Here is a 23,909-nt window from a genome sequence, read left to right on the forward strand (position 1 = left end):
ATTACTTCCATCCCCATTTTTAAATATCGAAACAACAGACTTCCAGATATATAACACGATCATAATTATGTGTTCTCTGTTTGCATGTTTGTCCAGTGTCTTGTCCCCACATAAAGCATATTAAAGGTCCTCGTCTACATTTTCTGACAGAAATTGAGATTTGACCGCTAAAATGTTTAATCCATTCACTAACACTTTCAAAAAAACACCCCCCTCCGATTAGAAAGGACGGAGCAAGTGTAGCCGTTTGAAAATTCATTGATGTATTCCATCGTAGTAGGATATCCTTATTTGGAACAAAATCGTAGTAGGATATCCTTATTTGGAACATAATGTAAACCGGAAGTTTTCAAAGTGCTCAACCACCCAGAATTCCTAGCGGTGAGCAGCCGCTGGGTTGACGAAAGTTCTCTGGTAAGTTCTTTTTATCAATTATGCAATACATTCTTGTCGTATAAGACTTTTAAGTGGCTGCAAACAAGGCTTCATTATGCAACAAAACAGTTTCAAGCAATGTGTTTGCTCTGTTCACGTACTGTGTTCGTCATTCGTAGATTTTAAATCTTAGCCGAGTTGACGCATTTCAGGGAACCTCTCAAAAGTCAGATTTACGCTTTCAGCATTGCACATCACGGTACTTTGTTTTATGGCGGTTTACAAAGAGGCTCTGCTTAATGATTCGGTTCAGGAATTAAGGAGTCATCATAAAAATAAAGCAAAAGCATAGGTCTAACGCTAACTGAATGTTTCGAGAGGCACAGTTCCGACACAGTGACACACGTACACTGACAATGAAATCTAAAACGCTTGCAATCGATCTAAATTTGTATTTCTGCACACACAAAACATTTCGACTACAAAATAAGGATCGGAATAAAAAAAAAAGGTGTTTTCCAACAAGAGTCCTTGATTTGTGTGCTTTCATTTATAATGAGTTTACGCCGGTAGACTACTACCCGCAACATCGATGTCAGAATCGCCATTGATTTTCCTGCAAGACTGACTAACAACTACAGATCTAACTGAATCAGTTGAATCAGAGATCTAGATTCTCCGGTCGAATCTTAGAATGCAGCTGGTTTTTATTTTTGTATCTCTTAGGTCTATATGTGTGTAAAATGTGCGTGTTTGTGTGTATGTGTAAAATGTGCGTGCGTATGTCTGTAGATGTGTGTGTTTGTGCGTGTGTGTGTGTGCATGTGTGTGTACGTAGATGCGTGCGTACGCGCGTGCGCGCGTGTGTCAGTGTGTGTGTGTGTGTGTGTGTGTGTGACATTCACGTGGTAGTACGAGTGATTGAGTGAATCGGAGTATCTGTACGTGTTTGTTTTCTTATACCTGATCATGTTTTCTTATACCTGATCATGTTTTAGACGATTCATGTATGCATTTATAGTTCTTAAAAATGCCAAACGTGTAACTCATTATACATTTGCCCCTTATGGCATAAATAAACTAACACTGTACTGTATTGCATGGTAGGTATACTGAAAGGCATAAATTCTGCAAATAGTGCATTGAACGATTTTGCTCTCAAACGAAAATCAGATTGAACCTGTAATTTGTAGTTGACATCTTGAGTGTTGGAGCAAATGTTTCACGCTGTCAGCGTGCGCTTTGCAGTATTGCTGATCCAGCCACAGCTCACTGTGCTAATAAAGACAATGGGCTGAACGGGAGACAATAACGTAAAAAAGATAGTGTATGGCCCTATAAAATGCAACTGGCTGTTTGGCTGTATCCAGATATAATCGCAATCATGCCACGACTTGATGAAGGAGAGAGACAGCAAGCGATTGGGATGCTTAAAGCTGGCCAAAGCATTGAACGTGATGAACACTGAACGTTTTCCGAAATCATTGCGCTTGGACTCAGTCACTTTTTTTGAAAAATTGTCATTTCATGATGTTCTATTCAAAATCAATTAAGCGAAGGTTTATAAACACTAAAATGGCCAATAAATAAAATATTCAAACATTGAAAACATTCACCCCTGAGTTGATTTTTTGTGATTTTTTAAAGTTCCGTTTGCGGAATTTATGCCTCTCGGTATATAAGCCACGTATTTTATTCAGTTATGATTCATGTCCGTCAAGTATAACCGTTTGTCCATGTCTTTTAAGGCAAAGGGAGCCACTAAAATCTAAATTTGTATTTACTTCTACCATAGGCTAATGTTATATGCTTATGAAGTGGTAAGGCATATACGATTTCAAAACGGATAACGTTTTCAGTACCGTCACTGTCCGTTACCATGGAAACGGCAATCTCCAACTGCCAAAATGGGTTGCTAGGAACACGTTTTTTAGCTTCCCCTTAAATCATAGGAATGTGATTTTTTGTATGTAGGATGTAGGAGTCCATAGTTGTGGAATGACAACAGGGATTTTTTCTAGGATGAATAGTTCTGATAAAATATTTTTTTTAGATGAATTATCATGTTTTTCAGCACAATTTTTAGTAAATATGACCCGCCTGAACAGTTATTTATTAATTTCAAGAAAATTCCTGTTGTCATTCCACAGGTTGTCCTCTGATAAGCATGTCCCTTAAGTTTCATTGCATTCTGAACAGCTGGATTGAAGAAAAACAGTTTCCTAGAAAGCAGGTCATGCAAAAACGCTGAACAGAGAAACAAGGCCGAGAACATTTCAAAGCTCTTTCATTCACCCCAAATCAATGTTAACATAGTTCAGGTATTTTTCACAGACACCTGGTAACTACAGGCTTACCTAAAACTGCCCAGCAGCATATGCTGCACCCCCTTCTAGTCTGATGAGCTCATCCTGTCTTTTGAGTTTAGCTGTAAGCACGCCACAGTGTCGCGTCTCTTGTTTAGCTGATCTTTCTTGAACCTGAGGCTGCCAAGAACCCTTTTACACTCCTAGCCTTGTTTAGTCTTTTCATGTTACAGCCTGTTGTAAAGCCGTAGAACTGTGCAGTGTTGAGAGCAGCCGCTGGTTCAAAATTGAATTCCCTAGCCCCTGTGACGACTGCAAACCGTACGCGATTTTTGCATGCAAATTTGTCCTTGGGGCAGCGAACCCAAACGCTGCTGTGGAGACACTCATTAGAGTTTTGGGTTTTTCCTGACACACATCTCTGAAGCAGTTGATCTTTCGTCAGTCTCTGGTAAACTGGTTCTAGAGGAGGATTCAGCTTCTTGAAGTTGAGAGGTGTATGGACGAGTTTTGCGTGTGGTCCTGGGGGCTGGTAGAAGGACCATGACGCGGCACCATGGGGGCACAAGTCATGCTGTGGCTTGTCATCTGTTGAGAAGCCGTGACGCAGAGATGCCATCACTGCCCGTTTCATGTCTGCAACTGTCTTACCCCCCCCCCCCCCCCCTAATTGCCCGATTATAATATATCGTCAACCTCCTGATTGTATTCAGAGTCAGCTGATCATACCCTCGCCCTCCCAAAGTGATTCCTTTTTTGCGGCAGTCTGTCACAAGGTTGCGAAGCGCTATTACAAGACGCTTGGAAACGTGATTGATGTACTCTTCTTTTTCGATGGTTACTTGATCTCCATAAGGCTTTATTTTGGAAAGTTCCTGGAAGGTTTTTGTGTCACCGTCTGACAGGATAACTGTGTATCGCAGATTGTGCTGCGACACTGACCTGCCCCACAGAACCCGAGCCGCCTCGACTTCCATGATGCCACTGGAACCTAAAAATAAAACCACCGTTTCAGTCAAAGTCAGCCACTGAATAGCAAACACACAAACACACACAAACACACACACACACAAAAGGCAATCAGCCACATATCTACCAATATAGACGCTATTATTGCTTTTGTTCAGTACATGTATTACTATGCATGGATTAGTACCCAAACACACACACACACACACATGCATGCACACATGCATGCACACCCACACACACACACAAACACACACACACACACACAAGGCAATCAGCCACAGATCTACCAACATAGACGCTATCATTGTTTTTGTTCAGTACATGTATTACTATGCATGGATTAGTACCCAAACACACACAAATACACAAACACACACAGACACACACACAAATACACAAACACGCACAGACACACACACACACACACACTTCACATAGACAGCGCACACAAAACACTGACACATTTTCACAAACACTTACAGATCTATGTAAAATTCAAACACAACACACTATCATCCCATTTCAACAAACGTCTTCACAAACGCACCATACACACATACTGTTTAGATCTACGCACTCACCTGCAAAATTCTTGTCACAGATGTCCAGTTGTTTTACCAGCCAGGCAGCATACTCCAGGGGTTTCTCCTGGAGAAGTTTGTTTCCAGTTGTCTGGCAAACGTATGACAGTAGTTGAACATAACATGAGCGTCAAAGCAAATTCCAGTCAGCATGTCTAGACTACAGCACACCCTATTCCAATGTGGGACGAGTGCCCCCTGGTCAGCCATGATCCGTCGTAGCTTACACTGATATCAAGAACATCATCATCAGACAGTGTCATTCCATTGTGCGTTGCGTGTATCTGTCTGACCTGACGGACAGCCTCACTGAATACTTTCTCCTCCAGTAGATCTACATCAAGTCGTTGATAGAGTTTATCAGCTTTCTTCTGGAAGGTTTTGTGATCCATGCCTACCAAATCTAAACTTTCACAAAATTTGTTAAATTGTTGAGCACCTAGCCCACATATCAAGGAGTCTGGACGAATAAACGGCTTGCCTGATGAGACCATAATCCGTTTGACCGCTTTCTTTGGAAGCAAGGTATCCAGCGGTACCTGGAACAACTTCCTCACATGCGCGTACACTGCAAGGCCGTGTCTCTGTTTTGAGTCTGGGCATGGTGACAGCGTTGGCTGTTTACATTGCGGACAACAAAGTTCGTTTACAAGTCAATACCATCAAAGGTTTCCAAATCAACAAGACATCTCCTTGTTTGGGGAGCCTCTGGACCTGTCGCTTTTGACCAGTGGCTGCTGTGTAGGCCTATGTGTTCGTCTTGAATTGTTTTCGCGTCAAACCGCCAAGAACACACTCTCAGTCCTGACGCAGAATTTGATCTGCATGCCACAGCGGTCGATCCAGATTTTGTGCGCTTGGTCACCGATTGTGTTTTAGTTGTTCTCTTGTCTCTGCAACTCTTCAGTTGTTGTCTTCTCGTACACTTGCCTTTATGATGTGTTTTTCGGAGCGTTGATCTTTTCACACGTGCCATTTTTCTAAGCAAACTCAGTCGAAAACTAAACGCGGTGAGCAGACGACTTTTAAAACGCGAAAAGCCACGCGAGCCTATCTGACCAATCGTGGCCAGGTATTTACGTCATACCCCCGTATATGGAAAGTGTCTGTGGTTTGCTTGTTTGAAAAATAGGGGGGTTTCCCCGGGAGAATCCATATTTAACCGAAAATAACCGCCGAATGACACAGGGGAGAGAACTGCTGTTCAAACGGTATACGACGTTCCCGCGTTGGGCGAGCAGAAATGTCTGTTGTCAAGGGTTGAAAATCGGAATTTTTATCGGAAGAGTGAATGAAAAGACAGAAAAATTCGCCGGGTTGGTGCAATGAAATATGTTTTTAGAGACTTTGATGAATTTGTATAGTGTAATCATATGCATGTCATGAAAGTAGACAGATTGAAAGGTGCAAAACTGCTAACAACTCAAAATGGCTGTTTAAGTCCCATCACTCTAAATTTCAGTGGCGCACTTCGCCTTAACAGTTTTGTTTTGTTGTTTCTTTTTTTTCTGCAAAAGCTGTCCATTTCGATACTCAGGTCGAACAAAGTACGCTTATCTCATGTCTCAACTCTGAGCTAAACATCGTCTCCACCGGTCAGAAGAGGCAGGGCAGGGCCAGCAGGTGCGGCAGTGTTACATTGTTTGTCAGCGCAATCGGGAATCAAGGACACAGAGTCCGCATGCGGACAGCAACTCAAGAAGCTGCCGCCAAGAGTTATCGGGAAGAAAGATCCAGTATCTTAGTCTTACAGTGAGTTTGTGTAGTTACAAATGTAATGGTTTGAAGATTTCTTCTCTCTGTTATTGCTTGAGTGCTTATGTTAATTTCAGTTATTCAAGTATGGGCTGTATATTGTAAATGCGTGTGTGTGCATATGAGAGAGAGAGAGAGAGAGAGAGAGAGAGAGAGAGAGAGAGAGAGAGAGAGAGAGAGAGAGAGAGAGAGAGAGAGAGAGAGAGAGAGAGGGGGGGGGGCGGTGGTGACATACTATACTTCCGTTTGCTGTTTAAAAGGATACTTACAAAATCGACAATCCCATCAATCAGTCGAGACACAATTTATTAACAACAGAATTTTAATTATATACCAACTTATTTAATGCATACACTCTTACATATATATGTATACATCTGAATGCATAAAGCACACACACACAAACATGTACAAAGTACCCCCCCCAAAAAAAAAAAAAAAAAAAAAAAAAAAAACATGCCACCCATTAAAATGCTGATAACTCATGAATTACTTATGCAACTTACTTCAAATTTGGTGTACATTGGCCTGAGATATGGGATGATAATTCCACAAAGTTTCATGAATGCTGGTCAAGTGCGCATGGCTTATAATTATATCTATATGCCGCTGGTTTCATAATACTACATCTACTAAAACAGATAAAATGGATAAAAATTTGAATGCATCACATTATTTCATGACAATAGGACTTTTAACTGTGTTGGTCAGAACATGATTAACGAGATGACCGCGGGGGAGCTAGCTGGTCCTATCCATTGCTGAGCGGCTCCCATCCCCGGTTTTGGGCATGGCCTGCAGAGGATCCTTCCCAGAGGAGCCTACTTCAAGTGCAGCCACATGTCCTTCCAGGTGTGTTTGTCACCACTACCAAGATAGGTGAAGGGAGGTTGATAACCACCCGTCAAAGACCTGTAATTACAAAAATAGTACTTAAAAATCTGAAACAGTTTCAAAACTGTTAGCACACTGCTGTTAATCGCCATAAGTTGTGCATGACTCGACTATGATGTGCTGTAATTATGCATTAAAATTATGATGAAAAAACAACAACCTGAAAAGTGGTGGGCGTGTCAGGATAGGGCGGATAATCGTTATATGAAATCTTTAGAAATGTGTCCTGTTTCAGTTATCAATCTTTAAATGTTATAACAACATCCTGGAAATTCACTTCGTAATACTAAAGTAGAAATGGCCCAGTCAGGCTGATTTTTTGGCAAATACAGGTTGACCTTAAAAAATGCAACCCTCAAAAATGTTAATAACTTCTACATCTGTTGACCAAATCACTTTATATTTGGGGGACATAAACTTAAGCCTATGCATGACCCTTCCACATCTTGGCAACTTTTTTTTTTGAAATAGCACAAAAGTCTGACCATTTGATCTACAAAATTGCCCCTTTGTGAAAGTGTCACGGTAGCTGAAGTTTATGTCACCCAAATATAAAGTGATTCGGTCAACAGATGTAGAAGTTATTAGCATTTTTGAGGGTTGCATTTTTGGGGGGTCACCTGTCACCCAGTCTTCTTCAAATTGGCAAAACAACACTGCTAGGCACAACAGCTGAAACAAATCAATTTGTGTGGGCAAAAAATGAGTTGTTCTTCAATTTGAGATAATAAAAAAATAAAAAAACAGGGTCACTCTTGCTCACACAATCAAATCTGCATCCAAATCAGTATGTGTTGTTCACATATCTTGTCTAACATGGACGCTATGGCATGCTGAGCGGTGTAGGTGTCAATACTCTCAGCAGGCATAAAAGGCAGTTTTGAAGCCATTTTAGCGGGTAATAAGACAAAGAATGGTACATTTGAGTAACTCGCAAACGCATTGCCTTCAAACTTTCGGAGATTTGTGTTAACACATGTCGTAAAGTACACACGAAATCTCAAGTCATGTGAGGTACTGTATTAGTTCTGCTGTTATGCGACATCCCAGAAAGAGTTTTAAAAATAAAGATGTACCCTGTCCGATTGAACAGAATTTTTTTTAGAATTAGCATGCATTTAGAAAAATGAAAGCTTCAATTTACCCTTAAATTTAATACAGTTTCACCAATGGCTGTTCAAAGTGCACTTGTTTAAACGCACACACACATTTTTGGAAAATTCTTTTTCAAGAGCCATTGATCAGTTAAGCGTGTTGGCATTGAGCTTTGCTATGCGTAGGCCGACATTTGCGCTCAGCGCTCTGAATGAGTCAACTTCTTAAAAAAACTACTTTCGCGTTGAAATCCTCATACCACCCATGTCTGATAAAATATGTACATGAAATTTGAGTATGTGGCGCATCTGTCATTGTTCTTGAAGATTTCAACAAATAAAATTTGTTCAATGATTCAGCAAAAACCTATCGTCAATTTAAGAACTGTTTCTGACATGACAAATAACAGCAGACCTAATGTCTCAAATTACTTGAAATTCCGAAAGTACTTTACAACATGTGTTAGATCAACTCTCCGAAAGTTTGAAGGCAACGCGTTAGCGAGTTACTGTTAACCCGTGGTTTGTAAAAATGTAAAAACATTTTACAAATCACGTCAAACCTAAAACCGCGATTTGTAAAAATGTAAAAATATCGCATTCCACAAAGTAATGCATGCCTTTTATTTTTATTGATTTTTCTTGCTTAGAGCCTCTACGCTGAGTGGTGGGGGTGGTTTTAGTTCCACATCCCATGTTGGTGCAATCCCATTTTGCCACCGTCCCATTTTTTGCCCCATCCCATTTTTGCGACATTTCACAAGCCAAGCGTCGTTTTACAAACATGTCATAACAATAGCGCGACATCCCATTTTGACACCATATCCCATTTGGCCGCCATACCGTTTCACCGCATTCCATTTCGCCCCCATCCCATTGTCGCGACATTTCACAAGCCAAGCGTCATTTTACTACCGTGTCATAACAATAGCGCGACATCCCATTTTGACACCATCCCATTTGGCCGCCATCCCATTTTTATATTTAGTCAAGTTTTGACTAAATATTTTAACATCGAGGGGGAATCGAAACGAGGGTCGTGGTGTATGTGCGTCTGTCTGTCTGTCTGTCTGTGTGTGTGTGTGTGTGTGTGTAGAGCGATTCAGACTAAACTACTGGACCGATCTTTATGAAATTTGACATGAGAGTTCCTGGGTATGAAATCCCCATACGTTTTTTTCATTTTTTTGATAAATGTCTTTGATGACGTCATATCCGGCTTTTCGTGAAAGTTGAGGCGGCACTGTCACGCCCTCATTTTTCAACCAAATTGGTTGAAATTTTGGTCAAGTAATCTTCGACGAAGCCCGGGGTTCGGTATTGCATTTCAGCTTGATGGCTTAAAAATTAATTAATGACTTTGGTCATTAAAAATCTGAAAATTGTAAAAAAATATAAAAATTTATAAAACGATCCAAATTTACGTTTATCTTATTCTCCATCATTTGCTGATTCCAAAAACATATAAATATGTTATATTCGGATTAAAAACAAGCTCTGAAAATTAAATATATAAAAATTATTATCAAAATTAAATTGTCCAAATCAATTTAAAAACACTTTCATCTTATTCCTTGTCGGTTCCTGATTCCAAAAACATATAGATATGATATGTTTGGATTAAAAACACGCCCAGAAAGTTAAAACAAAGAGAGGTACAGAAAAGCGTGCTATCCTTCTTAGCGCAACTACTACCCCGCTCTTCTTGTCAATTTCACTGCCTTTGCCATGAGCGGTGGACTGACGATGCTACGAGTATACGGTCTTGCTGAAAAATGGCATTGCGTTCACTTTCATTCAGTGAGTTCGACAGCTACTTGACTAAATATTGTATTTTCGCCTTACGCGACTTGTTTATTTATTCTTCTTGCCAAGCCTCACTATACTACTATACTGCGTTATTCAACTGGGAAGACATGGGGCCCGGGTAGCTCAGGTGGTAGAGCACTAGACTTGTGATCGAAAGGTCGCTGGTTCGAATCCGGGCCGGGACGGACACGGGTCAACTTTATGTGCAGACCCAGAGACGGTATCCATCTCCCACCCCCGTGTCACCACAATGGCACGTTAAAGATCTTGGTCATTCTACCATAAGTGCAGATGGCTGATACCACCTAAACACGCATACATCAAAAGCCGTGAGGGCGTAAAAACTCGAATCGTATAAACCAATTCATGTCCAATATAGGCAATTAAGACCTGACGGACAATAAGCCCCTTATAAAAAAAGGAAGACATTCCGTTTACGCCAAATCCCATTTTCGCCACAATCCAAAATGTCACGAAATAGGGATGGCGGCGAAATGAGATGACGGCATGGCGACAAAATGGAATGTGGCGCTAGTGGTATGACACGGTGGTAAAATGACACTTGGCCTGTGAAATGTCGCGAAAATGGGATGGGGGCAAAATGGGATAACGGCGAAACGGGATTGCGCCAAAAGGGGATGTGGAGCTAATGGTACATGATATGGTGGTAAAATGACACTTGGCCTGTAAAATGTCGCGAAAATGGGATGGGGGCGAAATGGGCTAGCGTCCATGTTAGACAAGATATGTGAACAAAACTTACTGATTTGGATGCAAATTTGATTGTTTTGTCTAAGAACTGTTTTAGCAGTTCTGATTCGTTGTCAATTTTAACGCGGGAACCTTGATTTTGCGAATTTGATTTTGGGGTGTGTTTGTGTTGTAGGCTTCACTGTATCGACACTACGTCATGTAAACTCAATCTGTTTTCTGAATAAGTTAGGGGCATAAAAGGCCTTTCCAGTCATATAATTGGTTTTACGATAAACGGCCTCATCATAAAGATCTGCCCTCGAACGCATCTGTAAAGTTTTTTATGACGAGTAGTGTAGAACAATCACCATCTTGCACATCTGATCGCAAGATTATGCATCCCCGAAAAATTCTGCTATGTCTCCGGCGCATCAGTATCTGTCCGAAGTGTTTGAAAACAACTAATTACAACACACACACCCCCCCCTCCCAACCTCCACCACCCCCCGTTCCCACCTCCACCACCACCACCCCCCTTCCCACCCAAGAAAAAAGAAGAAGAAAAGAATAAACACATTGATAAATACAAGGAGAAGGAAAGAATTAATTTACTTTTTTTTCCAATTGTTTTTGATAACAAATCTATTGCTTCTAGGTCATCATTATCAGGCCGATGATTAAACCAAAGCTTAGTCACGGAAATGCATATATGGACTAAAAATGACGTGTTTTTTCTTGCAGGACAATGGCTTGGACACTTATGACTTCATCCTGAATCGGCAGAGCAGCGATGTATTCTTACATGGATGCCATGGACGCCTTCCACCTAGCGGGCACACAGATGGTTCACAAATCTACCCACTTGTATATTGCATACCTACCCCCTCACTCTCAACCATTGCTCCTTCAGTTCTGTAGTAAAACATAGAGCGATCATTTCTGAAAATATTGTAAGACATTAGCTTCTTTACTTCTGCAGCTGCATCAAAACACACACACACACACACACACACACACACACACACACACACACACACACACACACACACACACACACACACACACACTTGATACCGATGCCACATTTCAAGTAATCGGGCTGCATGTATATTTGTTGTCTTCTGACACGGCTATGCATGCTAAAGTCCACAATCAGAATGGCAGGAGCTATTGGAAAACCTGTTTTCTTTTTTTTTGCATTTTACGGTAAATACATTTTTGTCTTTGATCTTCAGGCTTCCATAACAGTTCTCTAAATGTCTTGAGAATACGCCTGAAACGTTACATGAACCAAAACAACAACCGAAAAACAAACGCTGTGCATAGGGAACACAAATATCGATGATAATCTGCTAATGATTTAGCAGGGAGTATCAGCCGGGACATTATTTATTATTCTGAATAGATCAACATTCATATATGCATCAAGTGTACTAATTGATCCTGCTAAATAGTTGTATTTGTTTGTGACTGATGCACTTTTTATTCACTTTGCACATGTATCACGTAAGACAAATCAAGGGAGGTAATTTTGCTCGGATTAGATGGTTCCCTCCCCTGATAACAAAAGCACACAAATTAATTTTCCCCCCCTTCTCGTATGTGTTATTCAGACGTTTTGTTGATTTTTGTTGAATATTGATGTGAAAGGTTCAGTCCTTCCCGAGTAAACTATTCGGTTTACAGTCTCAGAACAGACCAGGCCTGAAAAGACCATCGCTAAACACATCAACTAATCAGCCTGGGTGCAGTTTGTGATTGTTTTTTATTGACTGATTTGTGAACGAACTCAAGCAGGAATCTGTGATGATAACACATCAAAATAAATTATCACTTTGCGCATGAAGCAGCCAGGTTGTCGAATCTAAGTCTTTGTTCATGTACAATCTTGTCTAAATCTGAGATGGTGAGCCAAAAGCTTTCATGGGAACGACTGTGCCTTTCTGTGTCTCTCAATTTTTACACCACTTGCTACTCATGATTGCATGACACTAAGAACAGGCAAGATGTGGATATCGTGGTTTTAATGATACATTCGGACATACAAATGGTTACCGCTGTTTTCTTAGATACGTGTGATCTCTCTTTTTCCCCTGGTCCTTTCTTTTTGATGTTATTTAGCCTGAAGTTTGTTGCAACTATTGGTCCGCTTGCATTTGTTGTTATAGTAATTGTGGATATGTTATTTAATTTGTCTGTGTTCCCTTATTATGTTGTCACTGTCAGCTTGATGAATAAAGGCTATGAGAAAAAAAAATTTTACCCTTCACTATTAGCTATTATACTAAATATTTCTGATACCTTGACCAAATACGATGTTTATTTTTGCGTGTTCTCGTTTTTTCAGAGCGAACACACACACACACACACACACACACACACACACACACACACACACACACACACACAGACAGTCTCTCTTTCTCTCTCTCTCTCTCTGTCTTTCTCTCTCTCTCCCACCCACACACACACGTACACGTATACACACACACACACACACACAGTTTCAATGTTAAAAACTTGAAACAGTATCCCTGTAGCATCGATGAAGGTTGTGTACAGGAACATCATAAAAGCTTGCTTACAAACGGACTCGCTGTAATCGAATAAAACAGCTTTCGAATAAAATAGCTTACCGTTGCTTGCTCAAACTGCGGCTTCCTTGTCCACATTCCTGGCGCACAGATCTGCAATGTGCAACGTTACTGTTGAATACACACAATTTATGTTGAAGTCAGAGGGCACAGACAGACATATCCCCCCCCCCCCCCTACACACACACACACACGCGCGCGCGCGACTGCGTGAAGATGCACGTCACCTTATCATTTAATCACACAATGTAAAAACGTGGTGGTTAAAACTGAATAGTACCATGAATCTCTGAAGAGAAATTTTTTTTCAACAGTCGTTCGTGTAAGGCACACGCAGATTAAATGTAGCTGAAGCCATACCGTAAAAACTAAGAACAGATCTATAAGATTCTAAAAAAAATGTGACATTTTAGTTCTATTCATCTGGATGAGCTTGATCTGTCCATACATGACGAGTTAGCGATACCGTCTGTATAGATCTATGATCTGTCCGAAGTAGAATCGGCCACTGAAAATGCAACTCCCCCCTCCCTTTCCCACGACACACACCACGACACGACACTAGCTGAGAAAGGGAAAAAGTGTGGAGGAATACATAATGTAAAAACCAAATCTAAAAGTAAGCCCGGTTTAAGATTTCAAACCGCCTTTGAGTATGAAATGTTCGGACGCGCCCTTTCAGCCTACAGTGAAATGATATCATGTACGTACAAGCTTTGTTTCAGAACTGTGAAACGTAATAACTAGGTTTGAATTCAAATATACAAGTAAAGTTAATGGAAGATCAAAGTAAAGGTTGGGTGTAATGTCAACAATTATACTTACATTCCGTTTCAGCATGCTCTTCCACAGGAAAAACTCCCAGGGCTTTGTCCTGCTTGCGATTTTGCCAAAAGTACTTTGAGCACACCCCCGACGTAACTTTCAATGAGCATCATAGTGTTTTTGCCACTTGCCGGTTGAATTTGGCGCCTAATTCCAACTTCGCTGCATCTCAGGGTTGTTTCTGGTCCCCCATATGTACACATTCAGACCTATGCCGCCCTGATCGATCACAATTTTGCTTTTTACGTAACTGGCGCAAGATGGCAGACATCTTTGGACCATAAATGACTCTTTGCGCATGCGCCGCGAATAATTTGATTGGTCGATATTTTTAGGCAGAGCACATGGTCTCAGAAAACAGAAAAGTAAACATTGGAAGCGTGAGTCACGCTCCCAAAAAATAGAAACTTTTTTTACATATATGTTTTTTTCTGTAACTTTTTTCCCCATGGTTCATTCATCATCTGAAATAACTTTTTAGCGAAATCTAACCATACGATTATTGGAAAAAAGTCAAAATGTAGACGACCACCTTTAACTCTACCTGTCCCAAGATAGGCCAAATGGTTCTAAGAGGACGTTAAAACTAATTATCATCATCATATCATCAAAAAACGTTCAGCTTCAAGGGGGCAAGCCCCCTTGCAACCCCCACCAAGGGGACTTCGCCCCCTGGACCCCCACCAAGGGGCTTCGCCCCCTGGACCCCGATCAAGGGGCTGTGCCCCCTGGACCCCCATCTGAACCCCCCCCCCCCCCCCCATCCTAGTACTTACCTATTCCGGCCCTGTCATTAATACAAAAGCAGACGTTTTATGGCGCGCTTACCAAAAAGACAAAAGGGGACTCGTTAACATTTCGCACATGAATATCATGACACAATTTGTGGTCGCAGAAGGTTTGATGAGCACAAAACAGGCACTCGCAGAGTTTGTGTCAAAAACTTTTTTTTTTAAATGAAAACGTCGGAGTAATGGGATAAAAAGCTTACACACCTCTCGGAGTGTGTAACCTATATTTATTTCCTTGTTAGCTCAGTGGATATTTTGTGTAGTGATTGATCTTCTCCGGCAAACATTTTCATGATGTGACCTTTAAGTTTGACCCAAACCAACCCCATTTCTATCATGTCTGAAGATCATCAATACCTACAAGTGTGTGAAATTTGAAGGCTCTAGCTTCAAAAACATGGGAAAATTCCTCAATGTTAGGTTTTTAGGCACCGAACATGACCTCGATTTTAACGTAAAGGTTTTGTCTAGGGACGGCTGTCTGACTTAACACTGCTCATTCCTAAGACTCTTCTGATTACTCAGGGGAGTCCAACAAAAAAGGCTCACTTCAGCCCCGGCGTCTTTCTCCAGCCTGGCACTAGGGACCTTGTTGCGGATCCCCGTGGTCAGCGCGGGGATATTGCAGCCCTTTGCCTTGACCACCACCAGGTGGTAGCCCGCCCCGTACCGCTTCTTGAGGAAGAGCGAGGTGCCGCAACACTTGACCACTCCTTCCGCCATGATGGCGATCCGGTCCCCCAGCACGTCGGCCTCGTCCATGTAGTGAGTGGTCAGCAGCATGGTCCGGCCTGTCCGCTGGTGCTGCAGGATGTGCCACAGGCTTCTTCTGGCCTGAGGGTCCATGCCGGACGACGGCTCGTCCAGAACCACCACCTAGTTATATTAACAAACGAAACTAACCTAAATAGAGGACATTTGCAAGACATTGGTGATTATAAACTCTTCTTTTCATTCTCGTTCAGAATCATCTCCCAATAAGACCCAACAAAATAATGTCCGTTTCCGGTGACAAGGCCCAACAAAATCTTCTTTTTTTATATTTCAGTTTATTAAGGACAAATTCTTTTGATTTCCACAGGCATTTGTGGCTTTACCCGGGAATGGCGCGAACTGTGGCCCCTGGGTGTGCGAGAAGAGTAACTCCATATAACCTCCAAATAAAAACTTCCTCCTTTTTAAGACCTGATTTTCCCAGATTGTTGGAGGTCTTAAAAGGGGGGTTCCACTGTATAATAAAACCAAAGAAAGATGGGGAAAGAAACAAGAGGATGCCCACCTTGGACCCGTGCACAAGGGCGATGGCCACGGACAGCTTCCTCTTCTGACCCCCGGACAGCGCGCTGGCCAGGTCCGAGCGCTTGACGGCCAGCCCCACCTGAAACAGTGCTTCTTCTTCTCTTACACTGCGATCAGGAGTGAGGACCTATGTACGTAGGGTGTTCTGGAAGTCCTTAGACTCCAAGCTCCTGGCAATGCCTCGTGATATTTACAACGACGTATGCATACTGCAATCTTTCATCGGCGATGACACACATTTTCATGTATCTCAAAGGTTCCTCAGCAAAGAAACCAGCTCTTTAAAGAACACTACCCGTCCATGTTTACTTGCCTGTCATGGAGTTCAACAATATGGAGTTATCAACAATGATGAATAAACATCTCTGAAAGAATTGTTATGTTTCTCACACCTACTGCATTTAGTGGGAATTTGGGGGGAAGAACGCTCCTTCCAAAACGAGTACCTACAACAGGTACAAGGAATTTAAATCGGGTTGACACGTCTTCAAAGATGACACCCGCCCAGACCGACAGTTGAATGCTGTTACTGCAACAACCGTTGCTGCAGTTGAAAAGTCGAAGAAAGATGATGCACGAATCACACACACACGGCGGTAAAGGACACATAGATAATTGAATCGCTACCCATCGATGTAAGCTGACCCGTGCTCTTCCTGGTGTACAAACGGGGGTATGTCTCCACTTGTGCAAACACATATTCTCCAATTGTCACTACAGAGAGTGTAAGGATTTTGTGAAGGTTTTCACAGGCGATGGGGACTTGGGTGTATCAATCTGACCGCAGGTATTACATCGATCAGCCGTTTTGATGTTCCTAAACGGCTCCACCCCTTTCAACTATTGGTGATCTCGGAACACTGACAAGAAGAAGGTGGTCCCATTTTTTTCCTGAAAATAAGGACAAATCGACACAATTCTAAAAGGGGAGCAGCGTACGGTTACCTTGGAGCGGTACTTGCATTATTGTCTGCCCGTGGTGTTTTTGAAGCTAGAGCCTTCAAATTTCACACACTTGTAGGTATTGATGATTTTCAGACATTATAGAAATGGGGTTGGTTTGGAAAAAAAAGAGGATGAAATTGACAAAATAAACATCATGCAGTTATTCTAGGGTGTTCAAAGTACTTAAATATGCTGAAAACCCAAATCACATCATGAGACCATTTTGGATCAAAATTCCGTGCCACCTCTGCCCTTAAGCAAAACGGTAAGGCTTCATCCACCAAAATTTGTTTTTCTTTAAACTCATTATTAATGTTAGCAAGAACACTTCAAGAGCTTCAATTTGATATACTACAACATATTATAATTACCTGAAGAAATGAACATAAATGTTAAGATTTTCGGGCCATTCCCTAATTTCATGATTTTTAGCATGAAAAATTGAAATGCCGTAAACTGGTAAGAATTAAGCATCCAAGCTGAAATGCAATCCTACAGTCCGGGCTTTGTCGAAGACTGCTTGACCTAAATTTAAATCGATTTGATTAAACAATGAGGGCATGACAATGCTGCCGCCATTTTCCCTAAAAGCCGGATATGACGTCTTCAAAGAAAGAACAGACGGCCTAACTCTGCTCATTCCTAAAACTATTCTGATTACACGAGGGAGTCACAAATTTGAAGAATAAAAAGTTAACAAAAAAGCTTTAAAAAAGATATATATTGTGGCGGGGGAGCCATGTTTAAAAAAAGTTAGCTTTACACAAAATAATTATATGATTGAAGGTTCGGGACTGCCATGGCGTGCAGAGTTCCCTCTGTCATGCTATCGCTGGCCCCTGCTTTAAAACGAAGAGTAATTGGTATTGAAACCAAGGTAAAAGGAGATCGATAGACGACGCAAGGGAGGTAATCGAATTTTCGGTTTCTGTTTGGGTCGGCCATTTTGGATGGTCCCGATGCGGTCTACCAGTAAAGATTTATAAATATTGGGAAACTGTGTCAGTTAATATGATAAACGGTAGAAATGTGGATGAAAGTTGTTTGAAATACGTTTTCAAGCCATTGAAAGATAGTTGCCAATTTAGTCAGGCAAAAGTCATAGGTACTCGTCGTTGTGGCAATAACGTTAACCGCTAGTCGTTCAGTGATCTTACTTGGAGAAACAGAATTCGTAAAAGAGAGGAAAGGCAAGCTTGCTTTGATGAAGATAGTGTTGTAGGTTGCTGACATATTGCACACAGTTATTAAAAGGGCGCTTGTTGGGATCAGCAAGTGTAAAGATAAAGGAAAAAGGGCGGACTGTATTGTCCGCGTAATGTTTTGAAAGTAGTGCGGTTAATGTTCTTTTTCGGTCAGCCAATCTGCATCTGGTTCTGTGTGTTTGTTTACGTTGCCATGCAGATTGGTATAAAAGCCAGTGGAAAATGAATAAAATGAAGTTCCTACACGCATTCGGACAGGCTTTAGGACAGAATAGCATGGGTTAGAATAAGGACATAGACTGAGGGCGCTAGGTTAGGGATTAGAATAGGGAGAGAGACTAGATCAAGATTTGGAATAGGGACAAGAAGAAGAGACTTCGCATTTTTCTACGGGATAGAATAGGGAAAACACAGAGTAAACGATCTTAGAGAGTCTTGCTTCATTTCGCAAAGTCAGGGCAGAATAAGAATAGCTAGCTACAAAGGATAACCTCGCTAGCTGCTAGTTAGTTTACATCAAACGCCAGTAGAGGTTCAAAAGCGTCAATCCACGATGAAGACCGAGAAGTTTCAAATGGAAGCCTGTTAATGTTATTGTAATTCAATCTGACGACGATCTCTTTACTGCTTTCATGCGATGGTAAACAGACAGAATTGGTTAACTAGATCTGTTCTGTTCACACACTACTTTCAGTCCAAAACGCTGAAAACACAATAGCTGGTAGTATTCCTATCGTATCACTCTCCTCCTGTTTTGTTTTCTTTCACATACATTTTCCCTTCTTTTTTGACGGGTTTCTGGACAGCAAACTCAAAACAAATTCTTTTCATCACAAAAGCACGCCGTGGATCGTGTAACTCTGCATTTGCGCCACCGCAACTTTTTCAGTGCATTACGCGGACGAAGTAGCACGCTGCAAGATAGGTCTCTCACAGAAAATGAAAATTTGTAGGACTTTCAGGCATCATCTAGATTCTTCATTAGTACATTTTAAAGAAGTATATATACTCAAGGTCTAAGGTACGTGCTTTTTTAGTCGAAATGTCAGGTTTCGGCAGTTCTGAAGTCCGATTTCTGCTGGAATTGTAGCTGAAATTGCACAATTTGTCCCTTCCCTCGCAACTTCAACGAAACAGCACTAGTTGATGCATTCCCGTGATGATATCCTGTGAGCTAAACATGTCCTTTGTATTCTTGATGAATGCTGTTGCACAATTTTGTCTTTGGGTGACGCACGCGGCAAAAGAAAACACAAACAATTAGACTTCATGTTATACGCCACCGATGCTTGGTGTAATTCGCCACCGCAATTTCACGTCTTGGATGTTATTCGCCACCGCAACTGTCTAATGAATTGCATAATATGTTGAAGAGTTCAGTGATTCTGTCACTTCCAATTGAAAATATTGATTTGACACGTACGCTCACATGGTGACAATCGTACAACACACACTCACCATGTGGTACGAAGGATTAAAGCTGCTATTAGGAAATCAGAATTTGGAAAGATTTTTTTTTTTTAATTTTTGCAGATGGGCGGAATTAATTTTCAGTTTTAAAATGGTGGAGGAAAACAAACTGGTAGGACCCGGAAGAAAACCACTGACGACAAGCTTTTAATGCATAGCGTAAACCCAAATTCACTTTATGAACTGTCCCGGCAAGGGATTGAACTCGCGGCCAAGGAAATCAAGCGGATCATAGGGGCAGTACGCTATCCATCCTGCCATTCGTCGCCTTACACTAAGTAATGTTCAAACCATGCGGAACGTTTTTGTACATTCTTGTATGTGTAGACAATCTTCCGAATGTAAATGAATGCATAAGAGAACATGAGGACCAACTTTTCATCAGCGTGCCTTCCAAAAAGTGAAATCTCATTGGTGAAAACGTTGGTCTTCATGTTCTGATGTGTCTTTATTTTGCTGCGTAATCTGTTCAGATCATCACTAGCAGTCATCGATGCATTTCCCACTTGTAAATATAGTATTTTTTCACTCTTACGGGTAAGCACTGTTATATTTCCTATTGATGTCATCATACCCTAAACCTCTTGAATCTCAGTCCCAGGGATTTTTTTTGGGGGGGTCATATATATAAGCACATTCCAGTACATGTGGGTTATACACTCAAGTACAGATAAGCATACTTTTCATACAGAAGAAGAAGAAGAAGAAGAAGAAGAAGAAGAAGAAGAAGAAGAAGAAGAAATACTACAGTTTGATTTGTCAACTCATGGTGCCTTTAAATCCTTTGCATAGGCAACATCACGCCACGCCCCTGAGTTTAAAACTTGCAGCACTAAAGTTAAAATGCTCCTATCAATTGCTGTCAGTTTTGTGACAAAAATAAAGGTTTAAATGCCTCCACGATGTTGATGCGTTTGAAAATAACAATTTGCGTAGTGCGGTGGCGAATAACAAAAAATGCGGTGGCGAGTTACATCTAACATTGAATTGATGCGGTGGCGAATTACAGAGAGTTGTTGACACTCTGTTTTTATCTGCTTCTTGCAAAGTATATATGGAACTATATACAGAGAAACTACACGTGGAGATTCATAAAACATTAAAGTTATCAGTGAACATGTCCAAGAATAACCAGTAATCTCCGTTTTGTTGCATTTGACGCAGAAACTGAAAATATGCCCAAAACATGGGGAAACGAGAAGAAAAACAGATCGTCACGATCACCAGGGCCATCAAAGCATCAAAAAATATATACAGAAATATAGCTAAGGATATAAGTTAGTGAAATGCAACACTTGAGAACATGCTGAGTGCCTAGCATTCTAACAATTTAATTTATCATTCGAGAGACCTACCTCGCAGCTTGCCTCTTCGTCGGCGTGAAGCGATAAAAAGTTGCGGTGGCGCAAATGCAGAGTTACACGATCCACGGCGTGAAAAGCGATCTTTGGAATTGACTGACGTAGTCCGACAGAATTTATGCATCAACTTACGTCACGTATCCGACGTCATCACTTCGCATACCTTATGGTCTCGGTATTTCGTTGGTACTTCATAATATAATTCCTACTTGTAAAATGACCCTCTAAGCTAACCGAGACTAGTTGAGGTTGTATCAATGCGCCTCGCCAGCAGGTTGTTAAAGTGTATAGTCACCTGGCTGACTATAGTGGAAAGGTTACTTTTGGTGGTCACATTAGATATTATGTTTTTTGGAAAGTTCGTTTTATTTGCAGCCACAGTTCGGTAAACGACAAATGGCTAAACCAAACCACCTAAGAATTAGAAGCGTTTTTGTAACATGACCCATATTCTGCACAAATGCAGCCATGACGCAGGGGGTAGGTTACAAAAACACGTCATGTACCGCTTGACTGTATACGGATATAAGCAAATTATACCTTAAACGAAAGCTAAAGATTTTTGCCATCAGACAGCAAGTAAAATGCCTAATTCGTATACACAGTTTTATTTTTAACAACATCTGTATAACATGCGGACGACAAAACAGGAAATGCCATTTTCTCAATCGATATGTATAGCTAACTGAACGCCTGGTTGAAACCGCAATCAAAAACATCTTGAAAATTGTTTATTCTCACAACTAGAATTATTTTACATCAACAATTGTTAATTTACCGAAAAAAAACAACAGTCACATCAGATACATAATGGATGATTTTGAATCAACTCCGAAAACCGAACCGTGTCGAAGCAAAAAAGAGTTTACACATACACAGGCTTGAAAAAGGATAATTTGGTTCAATCTGTTAGATTTTTACCCATAACATTAAAGATCAGCTCAATATAAAAGGAAAGTGATCATTGTAAAAGGATTTTGCTATCGCAAAATAATTCAACTTCCGGTTTTACCACATGGCGTCCATAATATTATCCATTTATTACATAGCGTGCATTTTTCAGAAATTATACTAAATGTTAGAAGCGATCTTAAAGTGAAAGTAACGTTTAATAAAAGTATGCGCATTTATTTATTGATTGATATATGACTAAAATAATGGACATGTAATTTAAACGTACAAAACGACATTTTGTACACTACATCTCTAAAAAAAAAACGCGACTATGACCGACCGATATGTATGTGTAAATTAGGTCATTGTTAGTGATGAAAACGTGTTTTATTTAAAAGATAACACGCAAACTGTGAAGTTCAAGCCCATAAATGATTTTAGTACAACTTCTTCAAAACAGGTCTGTTTTTCATTCCACCAGTTTCAGTTTTAATAAAATATATGTATAGCTGTCATTTAAAAAAAAAAACTTATCTGCAATTCACTTAACCAAATACACAATGAACCCAGAAGGTATTAGAGTGAGACACTTTACAGTGAAATATGTTATGATTCCCCTTATTTCAAAATATATGCATTTTAATTGGCAGACACGATTCACGTCGTAGGTACGTGTCCTCTGGTGAGGCAACCGTTAGCATTTTTTGTCGTAAAAATTGACATTTTTAAACATAAATCATGGACAAAAAACGAATTCTACAAAAAGTGCAGGTTTTCTTGGTATAGTCAGTTAAAGCATCTTAAAATTCAAGAAATTGTGCAATTACGTGTATGTATTTGAAATGGCAGAAAATATTGAATGAAAGTGATTTTTGACTAATTGAAACCCTACCCCCACTAACAAAATGAGCCCTGAGATTAGGGGTGTTAGTTGAAGATGAATGAATAATGGCTATGGTTTTCCCCTAACGTATTCAAAACCTAAACATATACATAGGCAAGATGTTCTACATTAACACAATTAACTTTTTAAACATATACATATGCTTAGTACACGATACTTCCGGTTTTTCTACCGGATGACTTATACATTTAGGGGGTAAACACCTTATCGTAGAAAAAGCTTTATTTTTAAAAAGTGCAAGTAATTATTAAAAATCACACATACTATTTATATATTGGAGTTAATTTTCCTTCGAAAGTCATTTGTTTCAAGTGGCAGAAAATGTCAGTTGGAGAGTTACATGTAGGTAAAGCGTATAACTGTTGTCTGTGATTAGTGCATTGTGTACACATTGGCACCATTTGATCCTAAATGCTAAACGTTGTCGTGATCATACCACAGTTTTAGGATAATTTACATCGCATCGATTACTAAACTGATGGTAGAATTTCACTGATAAATTCTATTTCCGGTAGCGTAAGTGCTGTTATCTGAGATAGTAACGTTTTACATGGTTTCACGTTCAGTGGTGAACGTAACGTGTGGTTTAACAAAATTACTTGCACATACAATAGTGAAGTCTGTCTGTGTGTCTTTGTTTGTGTGTTTGTCTATGTCTGTCTGTGTGTTCGTCTGTTTGTCTCTCCCTCTGTCTGTCTATCAGTCTGTCTATCTCTTTCTCTCTGTCTGTCTGTCTCTCTCTCTCTCTCTCTCTCTCTCTCTCTCTCTCTCTCTCTCTCTCTCTCTCTCTCTCTCTCTCTCTCTGCGAGGTAGGTGCACTTAAGGCAGGTCAAATGGAGACAGGGATATTACTCTTCATACACAAAGGGAAGCCACTGCCAGTTGTGTCGCCATTTTTTCCTGGCAGGCTGGGAATTCGAACACATCGAACAGGGAACGCAGAAGAAGAAGAAGAAGAAGAACACGTCGAACATTCGAATGACGTAAATAGAACAAACGTCACATTTTTCAGGCAGCGGAAGTGTGGTGACGCGGCCCAGAACAAATGACGTCAGAAAATGACGACACCGTCAGAAATAAAAACAATGCGACACGCCTACCAACCACGAGGTCAAAAACACGTGGGCATCTAATGAAATCGG

General features: G+C 40.7%; 1 protein-coding gene and 1 long non-coding RNA gene across 2 annotated transcripts in view; both read right to left on the minus strand.

The window, feature by feature from the left end:
• LOC138970442 (phospholipid-transporting ATPase ABCA3-like) overlaps positions 1 to 23,909 on the minus strand; it is a 93,348-nt gene that overhangs the window by 52,320 nt on the left and 17,119 nt on the right. Inside the window, exons 4-5 of the mRNA XM_070342901.1 lie at positions 15,969 to 16,067; positions 15,239 to 15,565 (exon numbers count right to left, since the gene is read on the minus strand). Of these exons, the coding sequence (XP_070199002.1) occupies positions 15,239 to 15,565; positions 15,969 to 16,067 (426 nt within the window). The remainder of the gene's footprint in view (positions 1 to 15,238; positions 15,566 to 15,968; positions 16,068 to 23,909) is intronic.
• LOC138970446 (uncharacterized) lies at positions 6,762 to 14,089 on the minus strand. Its single transcript, XR_011456946.1, has 3 exons — positions 13,899 to 14,089; positions 13,116 to 13,166; positions 6,762 to 6,901 (listed from the first exon to the last, which is right to left on the minus strand). It is a non-coding gene; the product is annotated as an uncharacterized lncRNA (long non-coding RNA).

Source organism: Littorina saxatilis, linkage group LG7 (assembly GCF_037325665.1).
Source record: "Littorina saxatilis isolate snail1 linkage group LG7, US_GU_Lsax_2.0, whole genome shotgun sequence".
In the NCBI taxonomy this organism is placed as follows: domain Eukaryota; kingdom Metazoa; phylum Mollusca; class Gastropoda; order Littorinimorpha; family Littorinidae; genus Littorina; species Littorina saxatilis.